This window comes from Erinaceus europaeus, chromosome 12, assembly GCF_950295315.1.
Source record: "Erinaceus europaeus chromosome 12, mEriEur2.1, whole genome shotgun sequence".
NCBI classification, from domain to species: domain Eukaryota; kingdom Metazoa; phylum Chordata; class Mammalia; order Eulipotyphla; family Erinaceidae; genus Erinaceus; species Erinaceus europaeus.
Window position 1 is genome coordinate 65,262,969 of NC_080173.1, and position 21,671 is coordinate 65,284,639.

At 44.4% G+C, this 21,671-nt stretch overlaps 1 protein-coding gene and 1 pseudogene across 1 annotated transcript; both read right to left on the reverse strand.

The window, feature by feature from the left end:
* Positions 1–4,753: 4,753 nt before the first annotated feature.
* LOC103123039 (splicing factor YJU2-like) lies at positions 4,754–5,924 on the reverse strand (annotated as a pseudogene).
* An 11,855-nt stretch (positions 5,925–17,779) lies between these two features.
* Positions 17,780–21,645, reverse strand: PTRH2 (peptidyl-tRNA hydrolase 2). The gene is made up of 2 exons (XM_007533654.3): positions 21,509–21,645; positions 17,780–18,400 (listed from the first exon to the last, which is right to left on the reverse strand). The coding sequence occupies exon 2, from the start codon at positions 18,398–18,400 to the stop codon at positions 17,861–17,863; it is 540 nt and encodes a 179-aa protein (XP_007533716.1). The 5' UTR covers positions 21,509–21,645; the 3' UTR covers positions 17,780–17,860.
* Positions 21,646–21,671: the final 26 nt, after the last annotated feature.

The following is a 21,671-nucleotide window of genomic DNA, read 5'->3' on the forward strand; positions in this document are numbered from 1 at the left end:
TGTTGCCCTTGTTTTTTATGTTGTAGTTATTATTGCTGTTGTTGTCATCGTTGTTGATAGGACAGAGAGAAATAGAGGAGGGGAAGACACAGATGGGGAGAGAAAGACAGACACCTGCAGACCTGCTTCACCACTTGTGAAGTGACTCCCCTGCAGGTGGGGAGCCAGGGGCTCGAATGGGGATCCTTACGCCGGTCCTTGCGCTTCGCACCATGTGCGCTTAACCCACTGTGCTATCGCCTGACTCCCACTAAACTTTTTTTAAACAAACACAAATGGAAATACCTTATGATTCAGCAATTACACTACTAGGCATATACCCAAAAGATATAATAACACTGATTTGAAGGGATATGTGCACCCCTATGTTTATGTTTATATTGGGATTATATGTGGAGATTTATTTAGGAATAATTATAAGGGAGTTGACAAGCAAGTCGTCATAGGATCCACTGCCAGTGTGTTAGCTGTTGCAGGGGATGTTTCAGTGAAAATACTCCTAGGTACCTGGTGGTGTCACACCCAACTGAGTGGACACGTTGCCATGCTCATGGACCTGGATTCAAGCCCCAGTCCTTTTCTCTATCTCCTCTCCCCATCTCAATTTTCTGTCCTATCAAATAATGTAGATCTAATTATTTTTAATTAATTTTCTTTATTTGATAGAGAATAGAGACAGCCAGAAATTGAGAGGAAGGGGGAGATAGAGAGGAAGACAGACAAATGCAGCACTGCTTCACCACTTGTCAAGCTTTCCCCATGAAGGTGGGGACCAGGGGCTTAACCCCAGATCCTTGCTCATTGTAACATATGCACTCAACCAGGTGTGCCATCACTTGGCCCCCATAATTTTTTTAAATTTATTTTCCCTTTTGTAGCCCTTGTTTTTTCTTTTATTGTTGTTGTAGTTATTATTGTTGTTGTCGTCGTTGTTGGATAGGACAGAGAGAAATGGAGAGAGAAGGGGAAGACCGAGAGGGAGAGAGAAAGATAGACACCTGCAGACCTGCTTCACCGCTTGTGAAGTGACCCCCCCCCCCGCAGGTGTGGAGCTGGGGGCTCAAACCAGAATCCTTAAGCTGGTCCTTGCGCTTCGCGCCATGTGCGCTTAACCCGCTGCGCTATCTCCTGACTCCCTCCCCCATAATTTTTTAAAGGCCGAGTGATGGTGCCCCCACTTGAGTGCACACATTACCGTGCAAAAGAACCAGATTCAAGCTTCTGTTTCCCCCTTACAGGGGAAAAAATGACTGCTAGCATGGTGCAACACCAAGCCCCATTGATAACCCTGGAGGCAATAAAAATAAAATGATTTTTTTCTTTATTGAAGGGATTAAGGGCTTACAGTCACCAGTAAAATACAGTAGTTTGTACATGTGTAGCATTACTCAGTTTTCCACATAACAATTCATCCCTCTCTAGGTTTTCCTTTGCCATCTTGTTCTAACCTTAACACTCCCCCCCCACTCACCCACAGTTTTATTTTGGTGCAATATAAAATAATTCTTTAATATTTTAAATTTTTATTTATTATTGGATAGAGAAATAAGTTGAGAGGGGAGGGGAGATAGGGAGAGAGAGAGATTCCACAATTGTACTTTATCATTTGTGAAGCTTTCCCCCTGCAGGTGGGGACCAGGGGCTTGAACCCACTTGCACCACCACCTGGCCAAATTAAGAAAAAAAATTAAAAAGAGAGAATGAGCGTGAGGGTAAGTGATCTCCAAGAGAAGTGTCAAATATCTCAATTAATAATAACAACCAACTATGCAAGGCAAACATTAGTGCTTTTTACTCTCTCCCTCCTTACCTACAAACAAACACTTTAGAAAAATGAGAAAATGGTGGTCCGGGAGGTGGAACAGTGGATAAAGCATTGGAATAAAAAAGGAAAAAAAAAATGAGAAAACACCAGCCCCTACCTTCCCCTCCAAAAAAAAGGGGGTGAAAGATGTTCTCCTAATGGAGCATCTGGAACTAAAAACAGCAGAAATAAGAATATGAACTTTTTTTTTTTTTGCCTCCAGGGTTATCAATGGGGCTCCGTGCCTTCACTAAGAATCCACCGCACCTGGAGGACATCTTTTCCCAGCTTTGTTGCCCTTGTTGTTATAGTTATTGTTGCCATTGTTGTTGTACAGGATAGAGAGAAACCGAGTGAGGAGAGAAAGACAGAGAGGGGAGAGAAAAATACCTACAGACCTGCTTCTCTGCTTGTGAAGCGAACCCCCTGCAGGTGTGGAGCCAGGGGGCTCCAGCCTGGATCCTTACACCAGTCCTTATACTTCCCGCCAGGTGTGCTTAACCTGTTGCGCCACTACCTGGCCCCACAAACTATTTTTAAGTACTCTTTCCTAACATTCTGAAGATAGCATAGTAGCCTAAGAAAAGGAACTGAAAACAAAATGCAATAGTATTGAGACTTCTTAGCACTAAAACAGAAACAGGAAATTTTAGGAGGTATAAACTGGTTGTTTGATTGTTTTTACTGCTCAACTCTGGTTTATGCTGTTGCTGGGGATTAAACCCCAGAACACTGGTGGATCAGACAGGAAAGTGTTTTTGTGTTGGTCTGCTTCTAATTTTGCTTCTAAGACCCCTTCTGTTGCATTGCTTTATGCTGTGGTCTATTATACATAATAACTGCTTTACCTGAGAACCGCCCTGCCTGCAGGGCACTGGTTTAATCTCACTGGTTTGCACTCTCTTTTAGCTCCACCCTCTCTAGGTCACATCCTGTTTTCCACCCTACTATTTCCTTCTTGGCGAGTATAAATACAGATTCTCTCTGATTAAACACACATTGGATTGCCTTCCTGCTCTCAGAGTCCCAGAGTCTCTCTTCTGTGATGCTAGCCAGGCACAGTTCCTGATCCCTCTCCCACGCAGCAGCCTAGGTTGACTCCAGTCAAGTTCTCTCCAACCCAGAGAGCAACTGCTCGGGAAGAAGCACCCTCAGGCTATCCCGGCATTTTTGCATAACGATGATGCTATTTCCCTAGCTCCCAAACACACTTTTTTAAATGGTCTTCAACCTACTGATACTTGTTGATGACTTACTTCAACATTGCTTTAGATTGTTTTTTTCTTTTTAACCAGAGCACTAGTCAGCTCTGGCTTATGGCAGTGCCAAGGATTGAATTTAGGATCTCTGGTGCCTAAAACATGAAAATCTGTAAACATATACACTATTTCCCCCCAGTTCTCCACATTCCTTACACACTAGTAAGATCTCCAAGTAAGCAGCTACAATTAACAAAAGTAAATTCATTGCATGTTACCATAAACGATTATGAATTGACCTGATTTTCTAAAAACAAGTGAAAAATAGGAGCCAGGCAGTGGCGCACCTGGTTAATGACACACATTATAGCATGCAAGGACCCAGGTTCAAGCCTCTGATCCGCACCTGCAGGGGTAAAGCTTCACGAGTGAAGCAGGGCTGCAAGTGTGTCTCTGTCTCTCCGTCTCTCTCCTTCTCCCCCTCCCTCCCCTCTCAATTTCTCTGTCTTTATGCAATAATAAATAATTTGTTAAAAAAAATTTAAGTGAAAAATGAGGGGCCGGTGGTGGCACACCTGGTTGAGCGCACGTTATAATGTGCAAGAACCCAGGTTCAAGCCCTCCCCAACTGCAGAGAGAAAGCTTTGCAAGTGGTGAAGCAGGACTGCAGGTATCTATCTATCTTTCTCCCTCTCCTCTCTGTCACCACTTACTCTAGATATCTAGCTGTTTCTATCTTATAAAGATAATTTTTTTAAAAAGTGAAAAATGACATTGTGCAATTTATATATTTATTTTGGATAGAAAATAAAATTAATGGGGGGGGCGGTGGTAGTGCCACTGGTTAAGCACACATGACGAGAAGCACAAGGCCAGCGATAGGTTCCAGGGTTCAAGCCCCTGCTCCCCAACTGCAAAGGAGTCGCTTCACATGCAGTGAAGCAGATCTGCAGGTATCTATATTTCTCTCCCACTCTCTGTCTGCCCCTCCTCTCTCCATTTCTCTCTGTCCTATCCAACAATTACAACAATAACAACACCATAATAATAATAATAGCTACAACAATTTTTTCTTTTTTTTTATTATTATTATTTTTTTTATTTAAGAAAGGATTAATTAACAAAACCATAGGGTAGGAGGGGTACAACTCCACACAATTCCCACCACCCAATCTCCATATCCCACCCCCTCCCCCGATAGCTTTCCCACTCTCTATCCCTCTGGGAGCATGGACCCAGGGTCATTGTGGGTTGCAGAAGGTAGAAGGTCTGGCTTCTGTAATTGCTTCCCCGCTGAACATGGGCGTTGACTGGTCGGTCCATACTCCCAAAGCTACAACAATTTTTAAAAAGACAAATTCTGAGAATCAAGACAATAAAAAATAAATAACTCATATGGGAGATGCTATCTCTCATATGGAAATTCATTTAAAAAAAAAATGAAACTAAACGGTCAGGTGGGGACCGAATGGTGGCGAACCTGGTTGAGCATAGTACAAGGACTCAAGTTCAAACCCTCAGACCCCACCTGGTAGGGGAAGGCTTCATGAGTTATGAAGCAGTGTTACAGGTGTCTCACAGTCTCTTTCTCTCTATCTCCCCCTCTTCTTGAGGCCTCCACAGGGCAGTGTTGGGGGCTGCTGGAGGCCTGGATCCTGTATCTGTGCTGCGGGATGGAGGGGGCTGGGGACCCCAAGTTCCTGGAGGCTACTTGTGCCGGTCCAGAGCGCAGCTATGGTCCCTCCCCTGTGTCTGCAGGAGGCGCTCAGTAGCTGCCACAGTGCTCTTCACTGTCCGAATATGCGCCCAGCTGGCTCAAGGAGGAAGTGGCAGGAGTCTGGGGCACAGCAACTGAGGCCTGCCCATTGTTCAGGGGACGAGTCGTGGCTGCCTCCCAGGACTGAGCGGGGCTTTTGGCCAGGTCTGCTTTCTTCACCACAGCCAGGCCTGACAGCCGGGATGGGCCACCGAGGGTGCCCACACTGCGCTCCCAGGTCTGCGCCTTCCTCTTGGCCATGGGGGCCTCATGCAGGCTGGCGGTGCGGTTGGGCCGGCGAGCCGAGCGGGCCCAGGCACGAGCTGTGGCGGCACCTTCCTCCGAGTCACAATCTTCCAGAAGCCTCCGTCGTTTGCGAGACTCTCCCACCAAGGCCGCCGCCTCACGCTCGTCCTCCTCCTGCTGCTGCTGCTGCTCCTCGTGTCCCAGGCGGTGCTGGCGCAGCATGGCCTCGAAGTCCACGTGGGCCTGGCGCTGGTTCAGGTCCTTGAGCTCCTGCAAGTTCTCCAGAATGTCCATCTCCAGCTTGGAGTCCTTGGTGCGGTTCTCCAGCACCTTCACGGGGTTGTGGAGCTCCTCGTCGTCTCTCTGCTTCCGGACTCGCTTCTCCTCCTCCTCCAGGAGCTTCTGGACCTGGAAGTTGCGCGTGGCTCCGTGCTCCGCGGTGTAGTCCGAGTTCTCGGGGTCTGTCTGGAAGGCGATCTCGGCCAGGCAGCGCGTGCACTTGATATAGAAGCGGAAGATGGGCAGGCCCAGGTAGACCTCCTTCTGCACCGTCTCCTTGCGCGCGTTGAACTTCTTCCCTTTGGAGATGTACTCGCCACATGTCTTGCACCTCATGTTGAAGGGGGCCATCAGCCGGACCACGTACTGTCTGTCCTTGGGGAGCCTGAGAGCTTGGGGATCTTGGACGGGTCAAAGTCGGGAGGGTAGTATTTGTTCAAAACCTTCCGTTCCGACATCTTCGCCTCCGATGCCTCCCCCCCTCCACCAACACACACACACACACACACACACACACACACACACACACACACACACACACACACCACAGAACTACTCAGGAGCGGGCTTCAGTCAACTCTGGCTTACAGCTCAGGCAGGGTTTAGCAGATCCGAAGAATGAGTCTCAGTCCAAAACGGCAGGGAGGGCAGGGAGGACACGAGACTATGCTAGTGGCCTCCTGCCAGGCAAATGAGCCCTCTGCCTTAGAAAGCCCCTTATATACCCTTCAAGATGGGCGGGGCATACTCCCTTACTTACAGGGTGGTGGGTTACAAGATACACCAATCAGGCAAAACTAAGCATGCGGTGGATTGGCCACACCCTACACCCAATCTGGACTGCCCAAATAAAAGAGCTTTCAATTCGGCAAAGCTTCGTCCTGATTCGTTATGTCTCTAGTGCCCTAGGTTGACTCCAATGCAGGGACAGCGCACCCACTGGCCTGTCCTCCATGCAATTGGGGAACCTTTCATTGCAAGATGTTTTCTTTCTCCTACATAATACTGCTGGTTATCGTGGTATTTGGATATGCAGTAGAAGACTTAGCAATGATTTCTTTTTGAATGTTTCAGCCTGAAATCTGATTGTCATACCATGGAGATTAAGAAAGTCCCAGATTCAGAAGTGAATGTAAAGCAGGGAATAAAATAAGGTCTTTGTGTTTCAAAAATAAAAAAAGAAAGGAAAACTACTGGACTGATTTTTTTTTTATTTTTTATTGTTGTTGTTTAACACCAGGAAGACAAAACAGTGTAAGAAATAAAAGAGCTGCCAATTTCTCTGTATCAAATAAATAAATGAAAATAATTTTTAAAAAGAGAGAGTCAGGCGGTAGCACACTGCGTTAAGTGCATGTGGCACAAATCAGAAGAACAAGTGTGTAAGTATCCGGGTTCAAGATCCTGGCTCTCTACCGGCAGGGGCTTGAACATGGGTCCTTGTACACTGTAATATGTGCACTTAACCATGTATGCCACCACTGGCCCATTGATTGATTGATTGATTGAATAGTGATAGAAATTGAGAGGGGAGGTGGAGATAAAGAAGAAGACGGGCAAGGCAGTGGTGCACCTAGGTAAATGCACACACTCTCCAGGGCACAAAGCGCCTGCCCCAACCTGCAGGTGAAATATTCACAAGCGTGAAATACAGCTGCAGGTGTCTCTCTTGTCTCTCTCTCTTCCTATCTCCCCCATCACTCTCAATTTCTCTCAGTCTCTATTCAATAATAAATAAAAATAATTTAAAAAATAAAAAGAGGAACAGGGACACCTGTAGAACTGCTTCACCACTCACAAAGCTTTCCCCCTGCAGGTGGGGACCTGAGGCTTAAACTCGGATGCTTGTGAATCATAACGTGCACTCAATCAGGTGCACCAGCACCCCACCCCAAAGTGAAACTTCTCTTAACCTGGAGTCTAGAACAGTGAAAACTAAAAATTATTTGTATGGGGGAAGGGTGTTGATGGTGTAATGTTTATGCAAAGAGGCTCTCATGACTGAGGCTCCAAAGTTCCAAGTTCAATCCTCTGCACCACCATAAGCCAGTGCTAAACAGTGATCTGGTTTAAAAAAAAAATTGGGGGTCAGGGGTCAGGCAGCAGAACAGTGGGTTAAGCCCACGTTGCACAAAGCGCAAGCAGCATGCCAGTTCGAGCCCCTGGCTCCCCACCTGCAGGGGGTGTTGCTTCATAGGTGGTAAAGCAGGTATACAGGTGTGTATCTATTCCCGTTTCTGTCTCCCCTCCTCTCTCGACTTCTTTCTGCCCTATCCAACAACAACAGCAGCAATGACAACAACAAGAATAATAAGACAACAACAAGGGCAAAAAATGGGGAAAATGGCCACAGGAGCACTGGATTCACAGTGCAGGCGCTGAGCCCCAGCAATAACCCTGGAGGCAAAATAATAATAATTAATTATTTGTATGGGAAGTGCACCACCTTGATTTGTGAGATACCATAGTTTTACCCACCACTGCTTTTATATTGCAAATTTCAACTCAGTGGAAAAGAAAAATGTGATAGTTATTATGAACAGATAGTTACAGAATTAATAGTAAACCCATATCTGTGACTTAGGGAGAACTACTATAGCTTCCAATGGAGGGCATTATGCTATTCTACTGCAGAATACTGTGCCCCAGTATGGTTCCGTAGCCCCCATGTCCACTTGGTCGATTCCAAATCATATTCCTCCATGAGGATAATTTCTGGAACCATCCGCTCCACCCCGGTTCCATGGCTGCCAGTTCTTAGCAACATCGCCCCGCCAGATATTCGTCGGGATGCGGCATCATCTAAGTTCATTTCCCACGTCTATGCTCGACCGGACCTGCCAATATACGCGGATATCTTCACCCACCCTGTCCAACGCTTGACGTCTCGTCACCCAATCTGGTCCCCTACGCCTACACTGAACTTCTCTGTTCCAGTCTCTTGGAAACAGAGTTGGCAGTCAGCTGAGGTAAAGAACAAACACCTCATCACAGACCCCTGCAAGCGTCAACCCGGCTTTGACCTAGCACATTATGATTGGGCCCTCCTCAATCGCTATCGAACAGGCCATGGCCGGTGCGCCGCTATGTTCCATCGCTGGGGAGCCAGAGATGACCCGAACTGCCCCTGTGGCTACAGACAGACTATGACCCACACAGTCAACGACTGCCACCTCTCCAGATTCAAAGGAGGTCTCGAAACTTTACATCAGGCTCAACCTGATGCTGTTGAGTGGCTACGGAAGAAGGGCAAACGCTAGAAACGCTAGAAGAAGAATGGAGGGAACGGGGATACAGTACTCTAGTGGTGGGAATGGTGCAGAATTGTACCCTTATTATCTTATAATTTTGTAAATCAATATTAAGTCACTTATAAAATTAAAACAAAAAAGCCATACATAAAAATTACTACAAATATTTAAAAAAAAAACCTTTAGCACCCAGAAGTATCTGATAAACCCCAGAGACTGCAGAATGTACTTTGAAGATTGTAAGATTAGAGGCCAGGTGGTGGCGCATCTGGTTGAGCGCACATATTACAGTGCATAATGACCAGGGTTTGAGCCAATGGTCCCTACCTGCAGAGAGAAAGCTTTGCAAGTGGTGAAGCAGGGCTGCAGGTGTCTCTCTGTTTCTTTCCCTCTCTATCTCCCCTTTCTCTCTCGATTTCTGACTGTCTCTATCGAATAAAGATAATAAAAAATGTGTTTAAAAAACAATGTGTCTGGGAGTCGGGCGGTGGCGCAGCAGGTTAAGTGCATGTGGCACAAAGCGCATAAGGACCTGCATAAGGATCCTGGTTCGAGCCCCCGGCTCCCCACCTGCAGAGGAGTCGCTTCACAAGCGGTGAATCAGGTCTGCAGGTGTCTGTCTTTCTCTCCCCCTCTCTGTCTTCCCCTCCTCTCTCCATTTCTCTCCTATACAACAATGACGACAATAGTAACTACAACAACAATGAGAAGCAAGGGCATCAAAAGGGAAAATAAATAAATAAATATAAAAAAATTTTTTAAATGTGTCTGACTTAATTTTAAAAAATAAAATAATAAGATTATGAGTACAGGGGCCGCACCTAGTTGAGTACACATGTTACAAAGTGGAAAGAATAGGGTTAGTGCCATCAGTCCCCACCTGCAGGGGGAAAGCTTTTTGAGTAGTTAAGCAGTGCTGCAGGTGTCTCTCTGTCTCTCTCCCTCTCTCTATCACCTCCTTCCTTTTTGATTTATTATCCAATCAAAAAATCTGTATTGCTTTATTATTCAATAAATAAAGAAAGTATTTTTCTAAAATATTGAGTCCAATTAAAAATTTTAAACTAGAGCATGGCTCAGCTCTGACTTATGGTGGTACAGGGATTGAATGTGATACTCCAAAATCTCAGTCATTAAAGTCTTTTCTTATCTCCTCAGGTGCCAATAAAATTCTGAGTTGATAAGAATTCCATAATCATTCCAATTTGTATACCAATTCATGAGTTATTACAGTTGAGCCTGTCACAAAAAGGACATTCTGCTGGAATGCACTCTTTGAATATGGAAACTTCAGTCTCTGAGGCAAGACTTAGAAGTAACCTGAAGCTGAATCATGTATTTAGGATTGAGTTCTCTTCAATTTAGTTACATGCTGTTTCATCACCTCTGAGTATAATATCAACCTCTTATTTTAGAAACAGTTGCTATTGTGGCATCATCACAGTTGGAATTTCTCTTGTGCTGTCATACTTAACCAACATAAGACAAATCACAGAAACTTTAAATATCAAATACTCATAGTCTTTAATGTTTTGCCCAGACTGACCTAAAAGTTACTGCCATACTGTCAGACTAAAGTTAGCTGCTAATTAATGCTAACTGTTAAAGTCAGCCATGAAGAGGCACTTAGCATGTGTCTGCTATCAAGAGTTTCCTCTGGTACTCCACAGTTCTAAGGGAAACATGAATTTAGACATGAATTTATACATCAGGAAAACTATTTAGCTTTTGGGAGTTGTGAACTTCATGTTCTAGGCAACTGGTACAATGTAAATATTGAAATAGCAGAGTTAAGTGTGTACTGGATCAAAAGGGAAAGGTGCTAGTCTGTTCCTTAAGTTACAGTAAAGAAACAGTGATGGTGGGGGGGGAATAGCATAATGGTTATGCAAACAGACTCTTATGTCTGAGGCTCCAAAGACCCAGGTTCAGTCCCCTGTACAACCATAAACCCGAACTGAGCACTGCTCTGGTCTTGGTCTCTCTCTCTCTCTCTCCATCTTTCTAAAAAGTAAAATAAAGATAAAATATTAAAAAAAAAAACAAAAACAGTGACTGTTAGAATGCAAATTTATATTCAGGAACTGGGTGTTGGCACCTCTAGTATAGCTCACATGTTACCATGCATGAGTACCTGGGTTAAAGCCCCAGTGGATTGATGTCTCTCATTCTCTCTCCCCCTGCCTCTATCAGAAAGGATGGAAGGAAGAAAGGAAGGAAAGAAGGAAGGAAGGAAGGAAGGATAACATAATGGTTATGCAAAAGAGACTCTCGTGCCTGCTGTTCCAAAGGCTCAGTTTCAATCCCCCGCAACACCATAAACCAGAGCTGAGCAGTGATCTGGTAAAATAGTAATAATAACAATAAGTAAAAATTAAATAGAGAATTACAGGCAAAAAAATAAAAGAGTTAATTAACCAAACTGTAGGGAGGAGAGAAGCCCCAGATAACAGGATACCTTGAGAAAGACACCCTCCCACACACACACACACCCTAGTGGTGTATCTTATCCTAACAGGTTCTTCAAGGAAGTTCATCTACGCCGATGACACCTGCTGTGCAACTCAGGCATCCAAGTTCGACATCCTTGAGGAAACACTCACGAAAGACATGTCTCTGATATCTGATTACTGTAAAAAATGGTGACTAATCCCTAGCACTGCAAAAACGGTATCATCTGTTTTCCATCTACACCATGCCTCGGCCTCGCGTGAGCTTAATGTGCAGCTTGGCGATACGAGAATCTGGCATGAAGCCCAGCCAGTCTATCTTGGCATTACTCTCGATCGCACTCTGTCATTTCACGAACATCTCATAAAAACTGCAGCAAAGGTGGGTGCGAGGAATCACATCATTGCAAGACTGGCCAGCTCCTCATGGGGCGCGAGCGCTTCCACACTACGATCATCATCTCTGGCATTATGCTATTCCACTGCAGAATACTGTGCCCCAGTATGGTTCCGTAGCCCCCATGCCCACTTGGTCGATTCCAAATCATATTCCTCCATGAGGATAATTTCTGGAACCATCCGTTCCACCCCGGTTCCATGGCTGCCAGTTCTTAGCAACATCGCCCCGCCAGATATTCGTCGGGATGCGGCGTCATCTAAGTTCATTTCCCACGTCTACGCTCGACCGGACCTGCCAATATACGCGGATATCTTCGCCCACCCTGTCCAACGCTTGACGTCTCGTCACCCAATCTGGTCCCCTACGCCTACACTGAACTTCTCTGTTCCAGACTCTTGGAAACAGAGTTGGCAGTCAGCTGAGGTAAAGAACAAACACCTCATCACAGACCCCTGCAAGCGTCAACCCGGCTTTGACCTAGCACGTTATGATTGGGCCCTCCTCAATCGCTATCGAACAGGCCATGGCCGGTGCGCCGCTAAGTTCCATCGCTGGGGAGCCAGAGACGACCCGAACTGCCCCTGTGGCTACAGACAGACTATGACCCACATAGTCAATGACTGCCACCTCTCCAGATTCAAAGGAGGTCTCGAAACTTTACATCAGGCTCAACCTGATGCTGTTGACTGGCTACGGAAGAAGGGCAAACGCTAGAAGAATCCTAATAGGTCATGAAGCTTCTAAGTCCTGAGGCTAAATTTTCCCCAGACACAGCTATGCAGGAAAAGATAACAGTAACTAGGCAATCAGACCCAGAGCAATGGGTACAAGTACCACCCCCTTAAACCTTGCAGCCTCTGCTTCTATGAGAATGCTTTATTTATTTATTTATTTATTTATTTTGTGAGAATGCTTTCTGCTCTTAGCTTGCAGCACCCTATATAAGCTGTACCTCCCCTTTGTTCAGGGCCCAGAATTCTGTAAGAATACATGCTCTTGGGAGTCAGACGGTAGCACAGTGGGCTAAGTGCACGTGGCGCGAAGCGCAAGGACCAACTCAAGAATCCTGGTTCGAGCCCCCAGCTTCCCACCTGCCGGGGAGTCGCTTCACAGGTGGTGAAGCAGGTCTGCAGGTGTTTATCTTTCTTTCCCTCCTCCCCCCCCCCGTCTTCCTCTCCTCTCTCCATTTCTCTCTGTCCTATCTAACAACGACATCAATAACAACAACAATAATAACTACAAGGGCAACAAAAGTGAAAATAAATATTTAAAAAATTTTTCAAAAAAAGAATACATGCTCTTTCTTAACCTGAAGCCTTTCTGCCTCAGAACCTATGTGCAGAGCCACTCTCCCAGGTCAGCACTCTGCCACATGTTCTTTCTGTAGCTGGTTAACATTAAGAAGGTTCTTCCTTGTTGACTCCATCCATTGGCTTTGATTCTTGAACCTGCAACAAAATAGTTTTGTAAAAAGTCTTTTTGAATAGCCACTGTACTATCTCCCCAATCCCATAAATTAAAAACAAAACAAGACACAAGATTTGAAGATGGGGGAAGACAGCATAATGGTTATGCAAAAAGACTTTCATGCTTGAGGCTCTGAAGTCCCAGGTTCAATCTCTTATACCACCATAAGCCAGAGCTGAGCAATGCTCTGGTAAAATAAAACATATATATGGGGCTGGGCAGTTAAGCTCACATAGAGCAAAGTGCAAGGATCCCGGTTGGAGCCCCAGACTCCTCACCTGCAGGAGGTCGCTTTGCAAGCAGTAAAGCAGGTCTGCAGGTGTCTATCTTTCTCTTCCCCTCTCTATCTTCCCTTCTTCTCTCAATTTCTCTCTGTCCTATCCAACAACAATGGCAACAATGGGGGGGGGGAATGGTCTCCAAGGACAGTGGATTTATAATGCAGGCAACCATCCCCAGTGATAACCATCCCCTGGAGGTAAAAAAAAAAATATATATATATATATACACACACACACACACACACACACACACACACACACACACACACTGTTGTTAAAATTTCGGAAGGCTCTTGCCGGCAGGTTGGCTTCACAGGCGGGTAACAGAGACGCGGAGACAACGGCTGGGCGGGGCAGCTGTATTTCTTTATTCAGGAACAAAGATTCATAAACTAAGACAAACTAATCACCAAACAGAACTCTGCTGTCTCTTTGCGGCGGCGCAAGCACTCTCTCTCTTACTCTCGAACTCAGGAACCCTCCAACTCTGGCACTCCGGAACTCTGGCACTCTTGAACTCTCTCGTACTCGGGAACCCTCTGAAACTCTCGCACTCTCGAACTCAGGAACCCTCTCGAACTCTGTCACTCTGCAACTCTGGTGGATTTCCTAGAAGCGGGGCCAAACGGGCTGGCGAAATTAACAGGACTGATGCAATTCTCTTGGCGGGGGAGAACTACCCAATGTAAAGCATACAACACACACACAGAAATGGTTATGCAAAAAGTCTTTCATGCCTGAGGCTTCAGATTCAAATTCAGTCCTCAGCACCACCATAAGCCAGTGCTAAGCAGTGCTCTGATCTTTCTATATCTCTCTGTTTTTTGTTTGTTTGTTTGTTTGTTTTGTTTTTGCCTCCAGGATTATCGCTAGGGCTCAGGGCTTCTGGCAGCCAATTTTCATTTTATTAGATAGGACAGACAGAAGTTGAGAGGGAAGGGGGAATTAAAGAGTGAGTGACAGAGACACACCTGCAGATCTGCTTCTTGTTTGCAAAGGGACCCCCCTGGAGACCTGGATCCTTGTGTGGGTCCTTGAACTGCATACTATATGCTCTTAACCTGGTGCACCACTGCCTAGTCCCCTCTGATTTTATTTATTTTTTTAATTATGGTTTTTAGAGACAATCAGAAATCAAGAAGGAAGGAGGTGATAAGAGGGAGAGAGACAGAGAGACACCTGCAACTCTGCTTCACCACTCATGAAACTTTCTCTCTGCAGGTGGGGACCAATGGCTCATAACCCAGGTCCTTGAGCATTTTAACATGTGCGCTCAACCGGGAGCACCATCATCTGGCCCCTGATTTTTTTTTTTTTGGCCTCCAGGGTTATTGCTGGGGCTCAGTGCCTACACCATGAATCCACTGCTCCTTGAGGCCATTTTTTCCCTTTTGTTGTCCTTGCTGTTTATCACTGTTGTTGTTATTATTGTTGTTGTTGCTGCTGTTGATAGGACAGAGAGAAATCGAGAGAAGGCAGAGAAGGGGAGAGAAAGATAAACACCTGCGGACCTGCTTTACTGCTTGCAAAGCGACCTCCTGCAGGTGAGGAGTCTGGGGCTCCAACCAGGATCCTTGTACCTACATTACCCCCTGTGAAGTGACCACCCTTGTGCAGGTGGGGAGATGAGGGCTTGAACCAGGTTAATTATGCCGGTCCTTGTGCTTCGTGCCATCCCTGATTTAAAAAATATTTATTTATTTATTTATTTATTGAGAGAGATGCAGAGAGAGAAAGACACAGAGAGAAACACCAGAGCACTGCTCAGCTCTGGTTTACGGTGGTGCAAAGGATTGAACCTAGGATGAAAAGAGCCTCAGGCATGAGAGTCTCTTTGCATAACCATTATGCTATCTACCCCCATCCCCTGATTTTTTAAAAAGATTTTCTTTATATATTAATGAAAAAGGAGAAAGAGAAAGAACCAGACATTACTTTGGTATGTGCCACCAGGGATTGAACTCAGGACCTCATGCTTGAGAGTCTAATGCTTTTATCCACTGCACCAGCTCCAAGACCACTATCTCTCTGATTAAAATAAAATATTGGGAGTCGGGCGGTAGCGCAGGGGTTAAGCACACGTGGCGCAAAGCACAAAGAACAGGCTTAGGACCCTGGTTGGAGCCCCCCGGCTCCCCACGTGTAGGGGAGTCACTTCACAGGCGCTGAAGCCGGTCTGCAGGTGTCTTTCCCTCCCTCTTTCTGTCTTCCCCTCCTCTCTCCATTTCTCTCTGTCCTACCAACAATGATGATGTCGATAACAATAATAACTATAACAATAAAACAACAAGGGCAACAAAAGGGAATAAATAAATATTAATTTAAAAAAATATATATTTAAAAAGCTACTAGAAAATAAAAGGGGGGTGTGGGCTTTGGGCACCAATTAAGCGCACATAGTACTAAGCGCAAGGATCTGGGCTCGAGTCCCTGGCTGCTATGAACATAGGTATACACATCTTTTTGGATGGGTGTGTTTGGTTCCTTAGGATATATCCCCAGGAAAGGAATTGCGGGTCTTAAGGTAGGTCCATTTCTAGCCTTCTGAAAGTTCTCCAGACTGTTCTCTTACAGGGGTTGGACCAATTTATGTTCTCACCAGCACTGCAGGAGGGTTCCTTTGTCCACAATCATTTCAGCATTTGTTGTTGCTTTCTTTTCTGATATATGACATTCTTACTGGGATGAGGTGGTATCTCATTGTCTTTATTTGCATTTCTCTGATAATTGATGACTTGGAGCATTTTTTCATATGTCTGTTGCCCTTTTGGATCTCTTCTTTGGTATTCTGTTCATATCCTTTCTCTCTCTCTCTCTCTCTCTCTATATATATATATATATATATATATTTTTTTTTTTTTACCAGAGCACTGCTCAGCTCTGGCTTATGGTGATGCAGGAGGATTGAACCCAGGACTTTGGAGCCTCAGGCATGAGATTCTCTTTGCATAACCATTATGCTATCTCCCCTGTCCTTGGTGAGCTCTTTATATGTATTTTGGTAAGTAGCCTTTTGTCTGATGTATGGCATGTAAAAAGGGTCTCCTATTCTTTAAGGAGTCTCTTTGGGTGGTAGTTTCTTTTGCTGTGGAGGTTTTTCTTTTTTTAAGAATTAATTTATTTATTAATGAGAAAGATAGGAAAAGAGAGAACCAGGCATCACTTGTACCTGTGCTGCTGGGGATTGAACTCAGGATCTCATGTTTGAGAGTCCAATGCTTTATCTATCCCTTGTGCCACTTCCCAGACCACCTGAAGCTTTTTGATATAGTCCCATTGGTTTATTTTCATTTTAGTCTTCCTTGCAATTAGATTTATATCATTGGAGATGCCTAGTGATCCGGGAGGTGGTACAGTAGATAAAGTGTTGGACTCTGAAGCATGAGGTCCTGTGTTCAATCCCCAGCAGCACATGTACCAGAGTTATGTCTGGTTCTCTCTCTCTCCTCTTATCCCTGCCATAAATAAGTAAAGTATGTATTTTTTAAAAGATGCTTATAAAATTTAGATGTAAGAGTGCTGCCAATATTTCCCTCTAGGTATTTTGATATATTTTTTTTGGGGGGTAGGACAGAAATTGAGAGGGTGGAGGAAGACAGGATAAACACCTGCAACTGCAGACCTGCTTTACTGTTTGTGAAGCTACACCCCTGCAGGTGGGGGGCCAGGGGCTTGAACCGAGATCCTTACTCAGGTCCTTGTGCTTCATACTACGTGTGTTTAAGCAGGTGCACCACTGCCCACTCCCCAATTTGATAATTTCTGGTCTAACATCCAAGTCCTTGACCCTTTTGGAATCTACTTTTGTGTGTGGTGAGGTGTAGTGATTCAGTTTCATTCTGCAACCCACTTTTTCCTAATACTATTTGTTGAAGAGACTCTTTCTCCATTTAAGTTTAAGCCCCCTTGTCAAAAATTAAATGTCCACAGGCATGGGGGGCAGATCTATTTATTTTTATGAAAGTGACCGTTCAGCTCTGGCATATATGGTGCCAGGGATCAAATTTGGGATTTCATATACACAAATCCAGAGATCTACCACTGAGCTATTTCCCTGGGCTGCAACATAATTTGGGGTAAGGAAAAGATCTTTTAATATACTGAGGGATGAAATCATACATGAAGTGTTTATTTTTTTTTTAGAAAATGCTATTTTCTCTTTTAATTCAGTTTTGTCTCAAATGTCTTTTGCTTCAGCATCTATCCACTTAAACCACCAGAAACATTAGCTAATTTTTAAGTTTTTGCCCAAAGTAATCATCTCTAGCAAATATTCAAAAGAATATAGGTGGCCGGGTGGCAGCGCACCCAGTTAAGAGCGTAGTACTAAGCACAAGGAAGCAGTTGAGTCTGCGGGTCCCCACCTGGAGGAGGGACGCTTCACAAGCAGTGAAGTAGGACTGCAGGTGTCTTTCTCTCTCGTTTTCTATCTCCTCCTCCCCTCTCAATTTCTCTCTGTCCTATCCAGGAGCAGTAGATTCCTAGCACTGGTACCAAGCCCCAGTGTTAACCCTGAGGCAAAAAAAAAAAAAAAAAAACCAAAACACAAAACAAGGGAAAAAAAAGGCAAAACACACACACACACACACACACACTCCTCTCCCCCCATACAAATGGGTTCTCATCAAGAATTCATGTAACTGGGGTAAGATATACAGCTTTTATTGTGAGATTTAGACAGTTTAAAACACTTGTGATAGTAGGTCCATCATCATACACAAATCCACCTAGTAAAGTTTTAGGTGACCAGTAACTTTGTCAATTAGGTCTGCTGGTCCAGGCCCAATTCCTAGGACAGTCCGAGAGCCTGGAGCAATCTGAGTACGTCCTGCATCTTGGATTAAACTTACAGTTAGTCCCAACATTTTTGCATGGGTCAGTAATTCAACCAGAGTTTCTTCATCAGGGGCTTTGACCACAACTTTGGGCTGGCCACAATATTCCCACTGTTTGAGCAAATCAGGGTTTCTTCTTTGAATTTGCTTGTAGGCAGAAACAGCAGCATGAGAGCACTGGGCAGCCACTTTCCCTTTCCCCATCTTCAGGTCATTTCGAACCACAAGAATCATTTTGTACTCCCCACTCTCTCCTAAGATGCTTGCTTCTGGTCCAGTTTCTTTGTCTTTCTCAATCACAGAAGTTTTGGGAATCATCCCAAAGCGTACGCGTAGGCTCCAGCCCAGGCACATTCCGCATGCAACACCAGCAGCCAAACTCAGTGCACCGGGATTAGTTAAATATTCCATAATGAAGGATCTGTAGAGCATCTTAAAGGAAAAAAAAAGTCATCACTTTGTGGAAATAAAGTCATATAAACTTATCAGGACAAAGCAAACACCTAGACAGTATATATGGATATATTTATTTTTTAAAATGTTAATTTATTATGTAAGAGTTTAATGTACGGCAGAGAGAAGAGAGAAGCCAGAGTACCATTTCATTACATGTAGTGCTGGGGACTGAACTGAGAACCTCAGGCAGCCACATTCCCTTTTCCCATCTTCAGGTCACTTCAAACCACAAGAATCATTTTGAACTCCCCACTCGCTAAGATGCTTGCTCTACCAGTTGAGTCATCTCTCCAGTTGCAATAGCTGTATTTTAAAACTGCGAGGTTATACAGAAAAAAGGCAAAGTATTTTTCATATTTTATGGTTCTGTTGTTTTTCCTTTCATGTATACTAGAAAAGATTTATTGGATAGAGAATTTGAAAGGGATGGGGGAATAAAGAGGGAGAGAGATAGACACCTACAGCCCTCCGTTATCACTTGTAAAGCTTCCCCCTGCAAGTGGGGACAAGCGGCTTGAACCCCGGCCCCTGCACATTATAGTGTGTGAACTTAGCCAGGTGTGCCACTGCCTAGCCCCATGACTTAAGATTACAAGGAAGTAAAGTTATTCAGGTAACTCTGAATCCCAATGTGAGGAATAGCTCTCTGGTTCTTGGAACCAACAAAGCTGTCCCTCAGTCATTATATCCTTGTTTCACTAAGGATGTACTGAAACCAAGAATAATGTTCCCCTTTTTTGGAATATAATGTTTACCTGTGTCTTGACAATATCATGGGAATTGGTACTAGAAGGTCCTAGTTGTGATTGTAATGGGCCCGAGAAGTGCACTGCTGACATTTACTAGACCAGGGCACAGACGGCTAATGTCTAAAAGGCTTGTGTAGAACTCAACTTCACTTTACATATGAAAAACGCATTCTTTGCATAGTTTTAAGATATATTTTATTTATGAAAAAGATACAGAGAGAGAGAGTCGAGCGGTAGCGCAGCAGGTTAAGCACAAGCGCACATAGTGCAAAGTGCAAGGACCAGCTTAAAGATCCCAGTGCCTCTGGCTCCCCACCTGCAGGGGGGTCTCTTCACAAGCAGTGAAGCAGGGCTGCAGGTGTCTATCTTTCTCTCCCCCTCTCTGTCTTCCCTTCCTCTCTCAATTTCTCTCTGTCCTATCCAACAACAATGACAGCAAAGACAACAATAACAATCACAACAACGACGATAAAACAACAATGGCAACAAAAGGGAAAAAACAGCCTCCAGGAGTAGTGGATTCGTGGTGCCACAGTCCCAGCAACAACCCTGGAGGAAAAAAACAAACAAGAGAAACAGAGAAAGAGAGACCAGAGCACATTTCAGCTCCTTTATGGTGGTGCTGGGAATTGAATATGGGACCTTGGAGCTTTAGGATGAAAGTCTTTTTGCATAACAATTATGCTATCAGCCCTTCTTGCAAAGTTTTAAAACCTATTAGGTTTACCAGAAATGTTACTATCATAGAAAGCAAAATCAGGGAGTCGGGAGATAGCACCTGGCGCAAAGCGCAAGGACCAGCGTAAGGATCCCGGTTCGAGCCCTTGGCTCCCCACCTGCTGGGGGAGTTGCTTCACAGGCGGTAAAGCAGGTCTTTCTCTCCCCTTCTCTATCTTCCCCTCCTCTCTCCATTTCTCTCTTTCCTAGCTAACAACGACGACATCAATGACAACAATAATAATAATAATAAAAAGACAAGGGCAACAATAGGGAAAATAACTAAATATAAAAAAAGAAAACAAAATCAGGGAGTCGGGCGATAGCGTAGTAGGTTAAACGCAGGTGGCGCAAAGCTCAAGGACCGACCTAAGAATATCGGTTCGAGCCCCCAACTCCCCACCTGCAGGGGAGTCACTTCAAAAGTGGTGAAGCAGGTCTGCAGGTGTCTATCTCTCTCTCCCTCTCTCTGTCTTCTCCTCTCTCCATTTCTCTCTGTCCTATCCAACAACAATGACATCAATAACAACAATAATAACTACAACAATAAAACAAAAAGGGCAACAAAAGGGAATATTTTTTAAAAATCATTCTTTATCCTTTCAGAAAATCTTTTACAGGGGCCAGGTGGTGGCACATCTGGTTAAATGCACATGTTATAGTGTGCAAGGACCCAGGTTCAAGCCCCTTGTCCCCACCTGCAGGGTGAATGCCTTCCTTTTTTTTTTTAATTTTATTTATTTATTCATGAAGAAGACAGGAGGAAAGAAAGAAAGAACCAGATATCACTCTGGTACATGTTGCCTTACACTGAACTCAGGACTTCACGCTTGAGAGTCCACTGCTTTCGCCACTACACCACCTCCCAGACCACTCACTTTTCCCCTATCTCCCTCTCAATTTTCCTGTCTCTCCATTAATAAAAACACAATATATATGTATAAAATTTAAAAAATTATCACTAAAGGTATTCATAGTATTTGACTCACCATACTTGTAGAGCTTATTAATCATGTAATCAGAATTTTAAAGGGTATAATCTGGTATTGATGACGGCCTTAGAAGTATATACTTTATGTATTTCCTAGTTCTCATTTATGTTAAAATTAGGACACTAAGTTTTTTAATTAACTGGTAGGCAGAATGTGTAACATCATAAAACATTTTAATAGGAGACTAGATATTTTAACAGAAAAAAAAAAGCAGTACCCATTTTTTCTCATGATTATACCTGTCTGCACCCATTTTTAACCCTCGCATGGACATCCATGTGTTACTAAAGACTCAGGAGGTGGTGCAATAGCTAGTGTTGGATATAGAAGTTTAAGGTCTCAAGTTTGATCTCCAGCATCACATATGCCAGAATAATGCTCTGCTTCTCTCTCTTGTCAGTAAACAAATACAGCTCCTACCTGACCACATGCTCTGGCTCAAACCTACAAACTAGAAATTCTGGATCTTCCCATCCCCAGAAACTTGGTTCCTTTTTTTCAACAGGACGGAAGACAGTTATAAAGCAGAAACTGAAAGGAGGGTATAGAATGAAGTGGGGAGAAACACTAACTGGAGACACAATGAGAAGACTGCCCTCGCCTTCTCTATTGAAGAGCCGACCTACCTACAGGACCTTCCCTCGATTCCCTCGCCTTTTCTTCCGTACAAAGAACTCGCTCCTAGAGCTAAAGCCACTTCTTCCGGGGTACCAGGACATTGAGTTCCGGATCAGAGACCGTGAAGAGACCAGTCATTCTTTCCTCCCGCTCCGCCCACAGAATCCGAAA